Consider the following 17,229-nt stretch of genomic DNA (forward strand, 5'->3'; position numbering starts at 1 on the left):
AATGACCCGACCAAAACCGTGAACAAAATACTAGAGCCAGATACAGTACATACGTTTAAAGTGCAAGGTGCAAAATACAATGTACATGGATAATATGATGAATGGCATAGTAAATAAATAATAGCATAAATAGTGATCCAAAAGCCCCGACGCACGTTTTTACATTTTGCCCAGATTGTGATCCTTTTACATCCTGTGTGTCCGTCATCCACCATTGTATTGTCCACTATTGTTTTTTTTATCGGATTTTCTTTTCTGGTACTGTAATAAAGTTTATATCCATTGCCAGTTGTGCCAGGCCTCTTTCTCTTTTTGGTGTTTACATGTGCACTTGGCAGCTGAAGGCGCCTGTGTTGCTCCCATGTTCATATGTGTCTGCACTATTATGTGCAAATGAGCCTCTAGGAGCAACAGGGACGTTGTCGTTGCACCTACAGGCTCTGCTCTCTCTGCAACCCCCGCACCCTCTGGACTTTGACTGACAGGGCTGGGCTTTCAGATGTTTACACTGGCTGATCCTGTCAATCAAAAGTCGAAAGGGCATGGTAGTTGCAGAGAGAGCGGAGCCTCTAGGGGTAGTGGCAACGCCTCCATTTCTCTTATAGGCTCTTTACATATAATAAAACATCCTTTTGCTCAGCAATGCGAGCACATATGAACATGGGACCATTACAGATGTCTTCAGCTGCCAAGTGCACATGTAACAGGTCAGCCAGTGTCATAGGTACAAATCTGCTGACAGATGGGCTTTAAATACAGTAAGTAGTGGGATTTTCCCTAGTAGAATGGGTTCAAGAACAATTTGGCAAAACCTAAATATAAGAAGGGGGGGGACCTTCAAGAATACTGGTTATTACTGAAAAAAGTCTATATTGGGGAAAGCTACAACGCTTCTACTGTAAACATAGCTCTATCTTCGGATACGGCCACATGTTCAGGTTTTCTGATACAGTTTTGGAAGCCAAAAAGCAGGATTGAGTTCAAAAAAAGAGGAGAAGTTGTATCTGTCCTTTATACTTTCTCTGTTAATATAATCCACCCCTGATTTTGCCTTCTAAAACTGCATCAGAAAACCTGAACGCATGGCCGTACCTTTAAGACAAACATAATGTTAAAGAATTGAAAACTACGGACAAACCAGAAGAGCCGCTCGTCATTTCCTGACATCAATCTAGTTCAAAGAGCATTGACTACTAAATGCCACAAGGGGGCGGCATTTTAAAGAAGCTGAGTCTTGGAGTGCTTCGAGAGCCTCCATTGTTTGCAGCACCGCGTTATACTATTCCGGTATTTATCCACAGAAGCTTTATGCTCTTTATTTGTAGACTTCTTATTACGTCCTAAATATTTCACCGCCTACACATCGCATGCTGTTTAATCACGGGAGGAAATCTTTTGTTTCCAAATCTCAGCTTTAGACCCGTAAACATTCAGTTTATGCAAAACCGCTTCAGGGAATCAAATGGCTGAGAGTTGTTTAGTGCAAATGTTCCAATTGATTTAAACCAGCGACGCCGCCACCACGGGCTGATAAAAGTAGGAATTTACATAGATAGCAGTGGGAGCCATGCATCACGCAAATAAGAAGCTAATAGGACAATACATTAGTCTATTGGGATGCGGTGTTAAACCGACACTTAAAGAAATGATGTGTTTTATGGCTGATCGGATATGTATTCCCAGTATGAGGAGCTGCCTTCCTAATGAAGTGTCAGCTCTGGACTGGTGTCAGCAACTGGGCCAGAGCCAAAGCCCAGGAAGCAGCCAGGGACCTACAAGCTGGATGGAAAGCCTAATGTTCTACAGCAACGGCTGCCATGGGGCTGGCGTATGGGGAGCAAGACCGCCACAGGTGCATGCTGGGAGATTGTGTCACCATTTATGTTTTAAATAAAACTTTCAAAAAGTTATATACAGTGGTAATGATAGTATCTGCTGACAGGTCTTATTATATTGTATCAGCCACCAGTATATATTGTATGAGCAGTCAATGTATATTATATCATCCATCTGTATATATTGTATGAGCCACCAGTATATATTGTATGAGCAGTCAATGTATATTATATCATCCATCTGTATATATTGTATGAGCCACCAGTATATATTGTATGAGCCATCTGGATATATTGTATCAGCCACCAGTATATATTGTATCAGCCACCTGTATCAGCCAACAGTATATAGTCTATCAGCCGCCTGTATATATTTTATGAGCCACCAGTATATATTGTATGAGCCACCTGTTTATATTGTATGAGCCGTCAATGTATATTGTGTCAGCCACCTGTATATATTGTATCCTCCACCTGTATATATTGTATGAGCCGCCAATACATACTGTATCAGCCACCGGTTTATGGTGTTATAGCTCTTCTAAATGGTGCTTTACACAGAAGTGTTGAAGCTCCTGGGTCTATCATGTGCCATTTATATGATTCATGTGGCCTTTGGACCTCCTTAGGCACCAGGATCTGGGTGCCAGCGATATCTCAGCACCCCCTGTAGTTATGCCCCTCTTGCTGCAGATGAGTTTGCTTATGATCTGCAACTCTTTTTATAAACTATGACATTTTGGAGTCAGAATATTCTGCTCTCTATATTGTCATTATAGTGTTAGGCTGCATTCACATTGGTGTTTCTTATTTTCATAGTTTTTCTCCTTGAGGGCCCTTACATACATAAATCTACTCTGGTGTTTGTTTGTTTGTTGTTTTTTTTGGGGGGAACGCTAGGAGGAGAAAAAGGCTCATGTGCCCCGTGTTTTTACTTTTCCAAGAATTTTTAGCTAACAGCAAAAAGTGCACCAAAAAACGCAGTTGCAGAAAAATTACAGAGAAAACCTATGTGTGAAAGCAGCCTTATAGGGGCAGAACAACAAAAATAACTGAATCACTAACATGACGGACATAAATGACGGACCCATGGGCTACTCTGGAGTCCGTTCAGTTTCCGTCATGCAACCTGGCATTTGAGGAGACAACATCAGCATGCTGTGCTACTTTGTCCCACATTTTTGATATGGCTTAGGGCTCATGCACACGACCGTATGTATTTTGCGGTCCACAAAACACGGATCCGCCCAAAAAAACGGATTACAGCCGTGTGACATCCATATTGCATCCATTTTTTTTGCGGATCTATTGTACCAATGCCAATAGATTTCCATTTCCATTTTTTGGCAGACCTATTGAAGTGAATGGTTCTGCATACGGACCTGTAAAAAAAACGGGACAGAAACGGGGAAAAAAATACATGATCCCTTAAAGTGTGGCTTTTCTTTGCCGGGACAGACAATGACTGGATACATGGAAGGCAATATTTTAACAAACTAGTTTAAGGGTTTTTGTATTTTTCACCATAGAACCCCTCATTGGAGTATGGAATTTTGTGCCAAGACTGCACGCGGCTTTTATTGTGGATAGCCTTTGTTTTTCTATAGATTTTTTTTGGGCCGCACGGCTTGTACAGGTGGAGAACATAGTTTTAATATGATTTACCTGTCCAAGCTGTGTAGCTGAAAATCACATTACAAAACCAAAGCAATTCGCAATAAAAACCACATGCAATTCTGGCTGCTCGGCAGCACAGCAAAGACGAAGACATGTGCGGGCACCAATGAGAGCAGGTGAGGCGATCGCCTCAGGCAGCACCAGGTAGGGGCAGGAGGGAGGCAGCAGAAGGGCCATGGGCAATGAGAGGTTTCATTGTGGCAATGGGATTAGGTTAAGAAATTGGCATTGTGGGGGGGTGCTGGGCTAGGTGCACCCCTGGCGGCACCCCAACAGGATTCTAGGAACCATGTGTTCAGGCAAGGAGGTGCAGGTTTAGATGATCAGCACCATGCACAGATACCTAGCAATACTAATGTACATATCCACACATAGTATTTTGATGTGCAGATAGAAGCTCATACACTCACAGCCATTATTAAAAAAAAACACATTGAGAGGTAAATATCTTCTTGTATTCCCATGGAGGTAGATCAGTTCACCAGCAGGATTTAAATAATACATGATAACAGAAGACCTGCAGCAGAAGGTTTTTCCACATTTTAAAGGAGATTTATATATTGCAGCAGGCTCAGAACAGGACGCTGTAAACCACTTTTCCTTATGTTGTAAAGGGTGATTCTGAACCCAAAAGTCTTGTTTGCTATCATATTTCTCATTCATAGCACCAACATATCGGGCAACACTGTGTAATGAGCGACACAAATTGCGCTTAAAACAGTGAGATGCTTCCCAGCGCTCGTGATTCCTGTAGGAGAGAATTTTTTTTGTGACTTTGAGGAAAGAGCGTTATTCTAAAAATAACCGGGTCATATCTAACAACGCATCCATGAGCCCAGCAAGTATTCACACCGCGGCCGGGATTGATGAGAGCGATGATGATCTGTGTACAGCGATGAGCAATATGGTGGCAAAAAAGAATGAAACAAATCCAAAAATATTTTATATGTAGTCCATTTATTTTAACCCTTTCTCACTCTGTACTATAATGTATGACGATGATGGGCCGTGCCTTTACATTGCAAGGATGGTGCAGGCGCCAGGAGCTAAGACTGCGCCGTCAGCAATGGGTGTTAGTTGTAAAATACAGGTGACAACTAGAGATGAGCGAATTTCAGGTTATGAAATTTGTTCACGCTTTGTTTACTGGTAAAAGGTGAATTGCGTTAATGGATTCCGTTACCACGGACCATAGCACAATTCTATGACGGAATGCATAAAGGAATGCCTTTAGAGGCATTCCGTTATTTATTCCGTCATAATAGAAGTCTATGGGCTGCAAAACGGATCTGTCCCGTTTCTGTTATGCTGGAGAGGACTTCCATGCATAATGGAAAAAGGGACGGATCCGTTTTGCCGCCCATAGACTTCTATTATGACGGAATAAAAACGGAATGCCTCTAAAGGCATTCCATTATACATTGCATCATAGAATTGCGTCCGTGGTAGCGGAATCCATAACGCAATTCAGCTTATACAATTCAGCTTATACCAGTAAACAAAGCGTGAACAAATTTCAAAATATGAAATTCGCTCATCTCTAGTGACAACCTGCTGCAACGGCCAGGTTTTGCACTAACCCCAGTCATGGCAATTGAACCCCTTAGATGCCCTAGTCAATAACGACTGCAGCATCTAAGCAGTAAGAAGAAGGAGGGGGCTTACCCTATCAGCACCTCTACACTGCGGTCATTGGGTGCGCATGGGTTTCTATGGCAACCGAAACTCCTAACAAAGACCCCCAAATCTGCTATCTTCCAACTTCTATTTGACCCTACTAGAGGTAGATCCTAATTGGATGCTTGCCAGTTTTCACTGACTGGCATAATGCACTGTAATACCGAAGTATTATAGTGTTTTATAGAAGTGATTACCGGTCCATGGTCAAGTCCTACATTCAGACTAAAAAGATATTTAAGAAAAGATCACTTAAGGTTTTTGCAAGAAAAAAACTATTAAACAACTAACTTTCCCATAAAAATCCCTTTTTATGCAAAAAAAAAGTAAAAACAAAAAAGGATGCATATTTGCTGTAGCTGCCTCTGTAATAACCCAAACTGTAAAATGTTTTTTTATTTATATTTTTTATGAAGCCTCCCACAAAATGCCTTCTTTACATCCATCTAAGTCGTGTATTCTGGCAGGCTATTCCGGCAGAGAACAGCCTGCCAGAATTCCCCGGATCCGGCGCTGCCGGATGCAAACAATAAGCCCGCTGGCACCATTAAGCAAAAATGCAGAGAATCGGCCGGACACAAACCGCTGTACACTGCAGTTTGTGTCCAGCTGATTCCCGGCATGCTCTGCTGGTTCAGGCGGCCGGATCTCCGTGCCGCAGATGTGAAACTAGCCTAATGTGTATGGCAAATGTGAGGTCCTTAAAGATGCTGCCCAATCTGTACAGGCCCCATAAACAATAAAAAATAAACATAGTTTGTATCATATGGAATCGTATTGACCCACAGAATAAAGGTAAAACACCATAAAAATGCAATTGCATTTATTCCAATTCCAGTCCATTTATATTTTTTTCTAGCTCCCCAATATACACTGCTCAAAAAAATAAAGGGAACACTTAAACAACACAATGTAACTCCAAGTCAATCACACTTCTGTGAAATCAAACTGTCCACTTAGGAAGCAACACTGAGTGACAATCAATTTCACATGCTGTTGTGCAAATGGCATAGACAACAGGTGGAAATTATAGGCAATTAGCAAGACACCCCCAATAAAGGAGTGGTTCTGCAGGTGGTGACCACAGACCACTTCTCAGTTCCTATGTTCCTGGCTGATGTTTTGGTCACTTTTGAATGCTGCCGGTGCTTTCACTCTAGTGGTAGCATGAGACGGAGTCTACAACCCACACAAGTGGCTCAGGTAGTGCAGCTTATCCAGGATGGCACATCAATGCGAGCTGTGGCAAGAAGGTTTGCTGTGTCTGTCAGCGTAGTGTCCAGAGCATGGAGGCGCTACCAGGAGACAGGCCAGTACATCAGGAGACGTGGAGGAGGCCGTAGGAGGGCAACAACCCAGCAGCAGGACCGCTACCTCCGCCTTTGTGCAAGGAGGAACAGGAGGAGCACTGCCAGAGCCCTGCAAAATGACCTCCAGCAGGCCACAAATGTGTCTGCTCAAACGGTCAGAAACAGACTCCATGAGGGTGATATGAGGGCCCGACATCCACAGGTGGGGGTTGTGCTTACAGCCCAACACCGTGCAGGACGTTTGGCATTTGCCAGAGAACACCAAGATTGGCAAATTCGCCACTGGCGCCCTGTGCTCTTCACAGATGAAAGCAGGTTCACACTGAGCACATGTGACAGACGTGACAGAGTCTGGAGACGCTGTGGAGAACGTTCTGCTGCCTGCAACATCCTCCAGCATGACCGGTTTGGCATTGGGTCAGTAATGGTGTGGGGTGGCATTTCTTTGGAGGGCCGCACAGCCCTCCATGTGCTCGCCAGAGGTAGCCTGACTGCCATTAGGTACCGAGATGAGATCCTCAGACCCCTTGTGAGACCATATTTTGGGGCGGTTGGCCCTGGGTTCCTCCTAATGCAAGACAATGCTAGACCTCATGTGGCTGGAGTGTGTCAGCAGTTCCTGCAAGACGAAGGCATTGATGCTATGGACTTGCCCGCCCGTTCCCCAGACCTGAATCCAATTGAGCACATCTGGGACATCATGTCTCGCTCTATCCACCAACGTCACGTTGTACCACAGACTGTCCAGGAGTTGGCAGATGCTTTAGTCCAGGTCTGGGAGGAGATCCCTCAGGAGACCGTCCACCACCTCATCAGGAGCATGCACAGGCGTTGTAGGGAGGTCATACAGGCACGTGGAGGCCACACACACTACTGAACCTCATTTTGACTTGTTTTAAGGACATTACATCAAAGTTGGATCAGCCTGTAGTGTGTTTTTCCACTTTAATTTTGAGTGTGACTCCAAATCCAGACCTCCATGGGTTAAAAAATTTGATTTCCATTTTTTAATTTTTGTGTGATTTTGTTGTCAGCACATTCAACTATGTAAAGAACAAAGTATTTCAGAAGAATATTTAATTAATTCAGATCTAGGATGTGTTATTTTTGTGTTCCCTTTATTTTTTTGAGCAGTGTATTATATGCGGCAAAGAACAAAAACAGAAAAACATCGCCAAGCGCCACCTAGAGTAGTAATGGTAGCAGATAACAGGTGTTCTTTCACCTTATGATTGTGTCATCAGCTATTGTAGCATCATCTAGGATCCATCTCAGGTGGTTCCTGGAAGCTTGGAAATGATACGAGTATTGTGGGCTTATGGAAAGTTCAGATAAAAAAAACTCCAGAAACTTGCGCTTGCCAAATCCAATGTAGAAAGGAAACTTTAAAGGGTTCCGAAGGCCACAATACTCGTGTCAATACATCCTATGGATTATTAAATGGTGTTATAAAAAATCTAATTTGTCCCACAAAAAACAAGCCCTCATACAGATATGTGGACAGAAAAATAGAAAAGCAGTGGTTTTTGGAAGGCAGGGAGTAAAAAACAAAAAGATGACAATTGTTTACAATGAGAAGGGGTTAAAAAGTGTTTTTATTGCACAAAAGAAGTAAAACATAAAAAATATATAAATATGGTATCAATGTAATCGTTGACCCCCAGAATAACATTAACAGTGTAAAAACATTAACAGTGTAACACTGTAAAATCAAAAACCCCAAAAATGATGGCAAAAAATGCTTTTTTTTCTAAAACCAACCACACACCCCCCCCCCAAAAAAAATTTAAAATTAAAAAAAATTAGACGTATCAGAAAATGGTGCCCTTAAGAATACAACTCTGATGGCTCTTCTAATGTGAAGCATTGTTGCATCGTATTGTATGCCAAAACTGGCAGCATTCTTAAGGGGTTAATGAATATTTAATTCTCGATGTGCAAACATTGGCGCCTAGCTTCGTGATTGTTTTGCTCTGCCAGTATTTTCTAGATGATTTTGTCATTGTGCAGTTCCCTGTTCCCAATGTGAAGACAACTTAAAGTCATTTTTTGGAGGAAGGAAATGAGTAGTGTAAGCCCACTGATCTCTACATCGTGCCAGCCCCCCCTCCCCAGATCCGCAGTGACTACAGATCATTGGCTTTGTGTTGGCTGCAAACCGGACCCTAGCACTCATTAGCATTAATAAAAATTAATGGGGTTGCAAGAACATTTGATAATAACCGAACTCTTAATGTTACTTGAGAATTAAAAATAGCAAAGAGGGGGAAAAAAAATCTGGAATTGACATTGACCGTGGCATCTGTGTTTCACTGCAGATTGGCAGCGGCGGTGGTGGATTTCTGCATGGAAATTCTAATTGTTTTGCTCAACTCCTTCCAGCAGCAGCACAGAGGCAGAACTCCATCCAGAATATATTCAGAATATTTAAATTTTATCAGCATCCTTTATTCGGCCTTTGAGATTCTGAACAGAATTAGTTACGATGTGCGCCAATAGCTAATCTAGTGAAACGGAAGCTTCTGGGGCAAGTTAAATGTATAGTTCTTCGTCTGCTTCAGCTTGATTTTAGACTCTAAAACCAGGCTGTAAACTAAGAGAAGGGTTAAATAATAAACTCCACCAAGGCAATGTCCTGATAATGGACATAATAAATATGTAATACATACTATATAAACAAAAGTTCTGGGGGCACCTACACATTCCCCCTAAAGGAGCTTTTATGACATTCAATTCTAAATCTGTAGGCATTAATAGGGAGCTGATTCCCCCTTTCCAGCTTCCACTCTTCTGGGAAGGCTTTCTACAAGATTTTGGAGTGTGTCTGTGAAAAGTTTTGCCCATTCATCCAGAAGAGCATTTGTGAGGTCAGGCAGTGATGTTGGATGAGAGGGCCTGGCTCGTTATCACCGATGTAGTTCATCCCAAAGGTTTTTAATGGGGTTAAGGCCAGGACTCAAGTCAAGTTCTTCCACATCAAATTCACCTAACCAAACCTTTATGCACTAGGGCAGTCATGTTGGGACAGAAAATGTCCTTTCGCAAATTGTTCCAAGGAGCTTAGGCCAACCCCTGAAAAACAACATCATGGAATTATCACTGCTCCATCAAACTTTACAGTTGGCACAATGCAGTCAGGCAGGCAACGTTCTCCTGGCATTTGCCAAACCCAGACTTGTCCATCAGTCCTCCTGATAGAGATTCATCATTCCACAAAAGATGTTTCCACTGTTCCAAAATCCAGTGGTGACATGCTTCACACCTCTCCATCCAATGTTTAGCATTGTGCTTGGTGATATGAGGTTTGCATGCAGCTGCTCAGCCTTGGAAACCCATACCACGAAGCTCAGTCACAGCACACTTTTTGTCTTGATGTTAATGACAGAGGAGGTTTGGACTCTGCAGTTACCAAGTCAGCAGAGCGTTGGTGACTTTTATGCACCAGGCTCCTCAGCACTCGGGGACCCAGCTCTGTAACTTCACGTGGTTTAATGGCCACATTTCTGTGGTTCCTGTCACTTTGCAGTAATACCACTCACTGTTGATCGTGGCTGTGTTTCCTTCCACATTGCAATAATACCACTCACAGGTGACCGTGGAATGTCTAGGAAGGAAGAAATTTCATAAACTGACTGAGAATGGTGGCATCCTATTACAGGAGCATGCTGGAATTCATTGAGCTTTTTAGAATAAGCCATTATTTCACAAATGTCTGTAGAGCTAGACTGCATGGCTAGGGGCTGGAATTTATACACCTGTGGCAATGGCACTGAATGAAACACCTAAGTTTAATTATTAAGAGGTGTTTCCCAATACTTTTCTCCATATAAAATACTACAGTGTACCTGGCGCATTTCTGGAGTATAATGTTGCATTACATTTTATTTATGATATCTTGACTGCCCGGTGCTACAAGGTGGGGGTGGCTTAGCAGAAAGAGGCATAACTTAAAATGCAACAATGTGCGCCAATATTGAGCCAAAATTAAAGTTACACAAAAGTATCCAGACATGCACCAAATTTATCATCACATGAGCCACTGTCACAAATTTGGCGCATCTTTAGGCGGTCTACATTTTAAACAGAATTAGTTGATTTGTACCTTTTATGTTTCAGATCTCTCCTGACAAAGAGCACCTTGATCGGCGTGAGGAGGCTTACAGGCCATACATGCTCCTCTGGAATTCTGGGAAGAAAGGGATGTAAATGAGTTCTTAGTAAGCTCTGCCTCTGATGCCACCAGATGTAAAGCATCTATCCTATAAGTCAGTGTTTGCCCCTCTAAATAGGCCTTGACACATGACTTGGATAATAAAGAAGCCAGCCCCTCATCTGCAGACAGAGAGTACTGGCTTAACAGCTGTCTGCAGATGAGGTGCTGGCTTATTTAATATCCGAGTCATGTCTCAAGGCCTATTTAAAGGGTCGAACATTGAGGATAGCTACCTTACATCTGGTAAAAAAAAAAAAAAAACATTTGGAGCTGCATTTGGAGATACCTGCCACTAGGCCTATTTATTTAATTCGAAACCTCTTAGACATTATTGATAATATAGGAGTTTGGCCCCGAGAATAATTTCTTCTGGTGGGCCCAAGGAACCCCTTTCCCACACTGGTGCAACATACCTGGAACCGTGTCAGCTGGATGTAGACTGGAGTGGTTCCATTTAGTGGCATCAAACAGAAATTTTTGAAATGGTGAAGAATGGAGACACCTTTTTGATAACCGGGATCAAAGATGTCAAGAATAAATCAATGTTTACCCTGGTGATCTGTGGCATTTCTACTGCTACAATTACACCGGTTTACTAAAAGGGTAGCACTGGCATACAGAGTTATCCCATTAAGTCTGGTTAATTTTGTACAGCTACCAGTGGATTCCACAAATTTAAATGCATATAATCTGAGAGGGAGATAATGATTAGGTTATCTTACATTTAACAGATACTGTGTAACTGAGAAATGAACTGTGATATAGGTAGAATATTCTAAACATTTGGGTATTATCATATATCGTATAACATTTATCATATATAATGATAGGTAGATGGTTAGCAGTTGCATCGAGTGATAATAACCTGTTTTTCTAGCAGTACATTACATTTCAATGTTCTTTTTTGGGTTCAGTATCGATACATATTTTTCAGCAGGACCAGAACAAAAGAGCCATGTATTGAAACATTATTACATGGCATCCACCACCAGGTGGCGCAGTAGTCAAAGCAGAAAGCTAGCCTTGCCTGTTCAGAGGGTGTGAAATCATTGGCAGTAGGAACGTATTGCATAGAATAAGGCAGATTCATGAATACCCAGTATCATTCTGTATGATTTACAGTCCTGTTGCTGACTTGCACACATTTATGTCTTACTTAGTCCTCTTTTCTATACCTGTTCTATAAGGACCTCCCTTTATTACCTATGGTACCTTGTAATATGCAGATTGATACCTGAATTTGGGGTATTTTTACTTTCCCCTATCAGTTGTGTAACATTTGCACTGACTGGACTGGATATCTCCTAGTGCATTTCTATGTTGCTGGTCTTTTTCCTGCAAGATACAATTTTCTCTATGGCTTTTAGACATTTTCTGGGGTGAACGGGATTGAGAGCTTGGTTTATTGATGCAGCAATGACTCCTATCAATGTAGCCTTGAGGTTCATTAGGAGCTAGTGATGGTTCAGTGGTCATACTGGTTGCTGATGCAGTGTGGTAATAATGGATGATTCACTAAGTGAAGGGGTTGCAAAGTTCCTACACCTACAACGTACTGTACGTAACCTGGGAAAAAAAGGCTGAGAGCTGACATGGTTGTTATCTGAAGTTCATACATGTACAGACATGGTAAAGCTGAATTTGTAACTTAGCTTTTTGCAGCCACGTTATCTGTGCATTTTGATAAAGTAATGTCGTCCTATGTACAACCACAAATAAAACATTCTGATATCAGAAGATGTTGTATTATAGGACAAACCACACCTGTTAATCTATCGATATTATATTTGTCTATCTGAAAGATAGATTCTACCGATTCAGAATTCATCCCTAACGTTTCAAATAAAAATCAGATTCTAATCAATCCAAATTTTTTAGATTAATTTTGGACGAATTACAGTGAGGCCTCTGGAAAAAACACATATAACGCAGTCTACCTTCAAAAGGGAAAGTAAAAGGAACGTGCAACCTAGTGATCCTTCCATAAGGTAAAAGAAAACTGAATGTCTCATACCAGCTGAACAGAGAGAATTAGTTTAGCTGCCTGAGAGGCCTTGGTTGGGGTTGAGGGAAATGTACATTTTTTTCCTTATGGCGATCGCTGAGTACACGTGAGGAGTATTGTAACATAGTTTAGTAACATAGTTTATAAGGCTGAAAAAAGACATCTGTCCACCCAGTTCGGCCTGTTATCCTGCAAGTTGATCCTGAGGAAAGTAATAAAACCCCTGTGAGGTAGAAGCCAATTTTCCCCACTTTAGGGGGAAGAAATTCCTTCCTGACTCCAATTAGGCAATCATTGTAGTCCAGGCAATGTTCCTCTGGGAAAAATATATGCAAATGAGCACATCTTTCTCTTATTCAGTAAAATTGATTCAGACCTGAAACAAATTTCAAGAAATTCACTTACATATCTATCTGTCTGTCTATCTATCTACAGGTATCTCTATTTTATCTATTTATTTATCTATCTATATTATCTATCTATCTATCTATCTATCTATCTATCTATCTATCTACAGGTATCTATCTATATTATATCTGTCTATATGATCTATCTATCTATCTACCTATCATCTACCCTTCAGCTATACTATTGCCAACCTAACAGTGATCAAAATGACAAGTAGAGTGACATTGGAAGCTTAAAAAATGAATAATAATAATAATAATAAATTCAATCACGTGTTTACACTATTCAGCAGGGTCTTACCTATGACATGCCATATGGCAGCTATCTTCATCTGAATATCTACAGTACATGGCAGATCTCGTTACCTCAGGGGCAGTACAGACCTGTCCCAGACAGATAGATACAGAAAGAAAAATTGCATACAGTATGATGGTAGAGGTGTGCGTGTATGTTAAGTATAGGTGCTCGGACATTACGAAATAGGGTCACCCCCAGGAGAATGATGAAGTACTTAATGGCTTCATGGTTTGATAAGGTGCTGAATGGTTTGGTGTATCTATATAGTTAAAGTATGGACATGACAGGTATACCTTTGATACAGTTAAATACTGTATATACATAAAATGTGTCGGCAACTTAATATGACAGTTAAAAGAAATGTAACATAATAACTTAAAAGGACGCTTCTATCAAATTTTTCTAAACTCCTATATAGATGGGTAATCCATTGTCAGTTTACTGCTGCTGTGAGGGGAACATGTTCTACAAGGTGATCCTCACTATAAGAGGTGTAGAATTGGCATAACAGTATGATATCTCAATTGTTCCTTTGGTAGGCCTAGAGCTTGGCAGAAGAGCGATGTATTTATCAGTGTCATTTATGATGCTTTAATTGAGTCACACATCCCCTTTTCGTCTCTGGTCGCAGTGATGGTTAGACTGGGAAAGCCAAGCGAGGCTATGTGCTGTGCTAAAAGTCCAAACAAAGAGGAGGTTAAAGAGCCAGGACAGGAAGAAGAATACATGGAGTGACCTGTAAAAATTATATCCAAGTTGCCATTCACCCGTTTTATTTATTAATTTTTTTAATTAACCTGAATAAGCACATATAGGATGTTAATATGTGATTTACAAGATTGTGAAAGTGTCCTTTTAATGGAGATTTAGGACATGAGGTTGTAGCTTGTCCACTGTTCTCCCTGTATGGACACTGTACTGTTTATTATTAGTGTGACAGAGGCACTGCGATAAACTCTTCATGCAGCTTTTTGTCAAAATACAAAACTTGTGACACCCTGCCTGCAAATGAGAGTAGATATATGCATAGGTTGTTATTAGCATTTTTCAAAACTGTTGCATTTTTTCAAAGTGTTCTTTTTTGGTGGGTTTTTGCTGGAAAAATGCCAGCTCCAGAAGTTGCAAAAGTTGCAATTTTATATATTTTTTTTGCTACTGGTGTTTTGTTATTATTGTATTTTTTCTGTCTCTGGCTTTTTTTTTAAATGGCACTTTTTAGGCCTTTTTTTCCAATGCCTAAAAAAAAAATCCACACATCTGTTTTGAAAAAAAAAAAACACTAAAAAGTGCCACGAAAATACATGTGACATGGAAAAGTTTGCTTGCAGTTGTTTTAGTGGTTAAAAAAAAAACACCAGAGAAAATTTGTGTGTTAAGGAGGCATAAAGGTACTAGAGTTTCACACACAGCATTTTTTTTTGGGGGGGGGGGGGGGGGGAGAAACGCTACTGCCGTTTTTTGATGCAGTTTTTCAGCCAAAGTCAGGAGTAGTGGATTTAAATAGAATGAGAAATATAATGAAAAGACTTACTACATTTTTGTTGTTGTAGTGTAACACACCCCAGAGTGGGGTTGTTGTGTCTGCTAACATTAATGTCATCTGTGCATTTTATTCCAGGTCCTCCACACTGTGCATTCCTAATCTGTTTGCAACTGTTATGTTCAAATGTAATGTGCCTGGTTCACCAGCAGGTGGCAGCAAAAACGACAGAGCTGTACTTAGCTAGAATAGAACCTTCCATTCCATTCTAACCCCCCTCTGTGGAGGAGTGGGCGAGTCCCACTTCCTGCAGGAAGGGTTGAGATGAGAGTTAGTTAGTTCCAGAGTTGCAATGGGCGCCTCCACCTAGGGCCCTCTATGTAATGTGACCCAGGTATAGGAATGCCAAGTGGTATAGTGCGGCCTAAAATGTCCCTTTATGTGTGTCACGGTGCTCCTACCTGGATACGGCTGGACCCCAGACTTAGGCTCTGAAGCAATAAATAGGGGGAATAATTTAAGGTATTGAAGAAAGAATCGAGTCCAGACCTTATATAAAGTTGAACAGCAGCTTTACTTCAATAAATGATCATCCAAGACAATCTTCAAGCTTTATCTTGGTCCCAGCAGGCTTTAACATTAAAACTTGGCAGGCAAACTCGTCACTACTACACTTGTTTCTCTCGGGCTCTGCTGTATTGACAGGCTGACTGTATAACTCAGACTCTTCTGTCTGCTGCACCTTCTCTCTGTAGTCTGTCTCTTAAGTTATGCCAGGGAACTATACTCCTGGCTCCTGAGGCTTTATGCTTTGGCCTCCATGGCCAGCAGAGCTGAGGGTGCTCTGGCTGGCTTGGGCGCGTCCAACACAGACGTGCCCCTGCACACCTGTCCCCTAGCAGTGTATAAGCTAGACTAACTAGAAACTGGTCCCCACCCTTCATGCAGGAAGTGGGACTAGCCCACTTCTCCACAGAGGGGGGTTAGAATGGAATGGAAAGTTCCATTCTATCTAAGAAAGCTCTGCCGTGTTTGCTGCCACCTGCTGGTGAACCAGGCACATTACATTTGAACATAACAGTTGCAAACAGATTAGGAATGCACATTGTGGAGGACCTGGAATAAAATGCATAGCAGACACAGATAGAAGCCGGGTGCAGGAGTGGTAACACCACTCTGGGGTGTTACAGTAGATTTGCCCATCTAATTCGGTTTTTATATACCAGTTTTCCAGCGTTACTGTTGATTGAACCTTGAACCTCCTTGTATGGAGAAACAGGAAGTGACAAGTGTCATTTGTCTCCAAAAAGTGTTTTTCACTTCAACCATCGAGCCGTCCCAACACTTGCCTGACAAATTAGTTTCCATTTTGCTAGGACTATAGCATTAACTGCTGTAATACTATAGCCCTGAGCAAGGACATGAGACTGAAGGCGAATTTTTTATTTTTTACCTGGTTAAAATTGCTTTTTTTAAGTAGTAATAAGCGAGCTCATCTTGTCGTTCAGTAATATTCTTGCCTGTATCGTTAGTTATTTATTTTTTGTAGCTTTTGTGTTGCAGGGGCACAACATATTTGCCAACTTGTCCTCCCAGCAGTACAGCGACCTCATGCAGCTTCTGAAGCAGTCTATTCTCGCCACGGACATCACACTTCATTTCGAGTATGTATACATACACTTTGTTTTTTTTTTTAAATCTTTGTTTATTTTTCCTAATAAATATATATATATATATAGAGAGAGAGAGAGATTATAGGGTATATGTACTGTATATATATATATACGTATATAATATATATTAGAGAGAGAATTATGGGAAATATACAAATCTATTCTATATATATATATATCTACTTACTATCGATTTACTATCTATCTATCTATCTCATATCTACAGTATCTATCTATCTATCTATCTATCTATCTATCTATCTATCTATCTATCTATCTATATCTTCTATCTATCTATCTCATATCTACAGTATCTATCTATCTATCTATCTCATATCTATCTATCTATCTATCTCATATCTATCTATCTATCTATCTATCTATCTATCTATCTATCTATCTATCATCTATCTATCTATCTATCTATCTCATATCTATCTATCTATCTATCTATCTATCTATCTCATATCTATCTATCTATCTATCTATCTATCTATCTATCTCATATCTATTTATCTATCCTTCCTATTTGTAAGTTCCTTCTTAAAATCCCTGGAATGAGGTATTCTCATCAGAAGATGGCGCTGCTGAGCAGGCTTTGATTGGTCTTATATGAGTAAAAACCTAGCTGCCTTGGTTCTAAAAATGACTTTT

The 17,229-nt window shown here is 40.9% G+C and overlaps 1 protein-coding gene across 1 annotated transcript in view; it reads left to right on the plus strand.

Moving 5' to 3' along the window:
* The window catches only part of PDE11A (phosphodiesterase 11A), a 677,788-nt gene that overhangs the window by 577,478 nt on the left and 83,081 nt on the right, over nt 1–17,229 (plus strand). The window contains exon 15 of the mRNA XM_040440759.1: nt 16,466–16,566. Coding sequence (XP_040296693.1) covers nt 16,466–16,566 — 101 coding nt within the window. The remainder of the gene's footprint in view (nt 1–16,465; nt 16,567–17,229) is intronic.

The sequence above is a fragment of the Bufo bufo genome, chromosome 7 (genome assembly GCF_905171765.1).
Source record: "Bufo bufo chromosome 7, aBufBuf1.1, whole genome shotgun sequence".
NCBI lineage: Eukaryota > Metazoa > Chordata > Amphibia > Anura > Bufonidae > Bufo > Bufo bufo.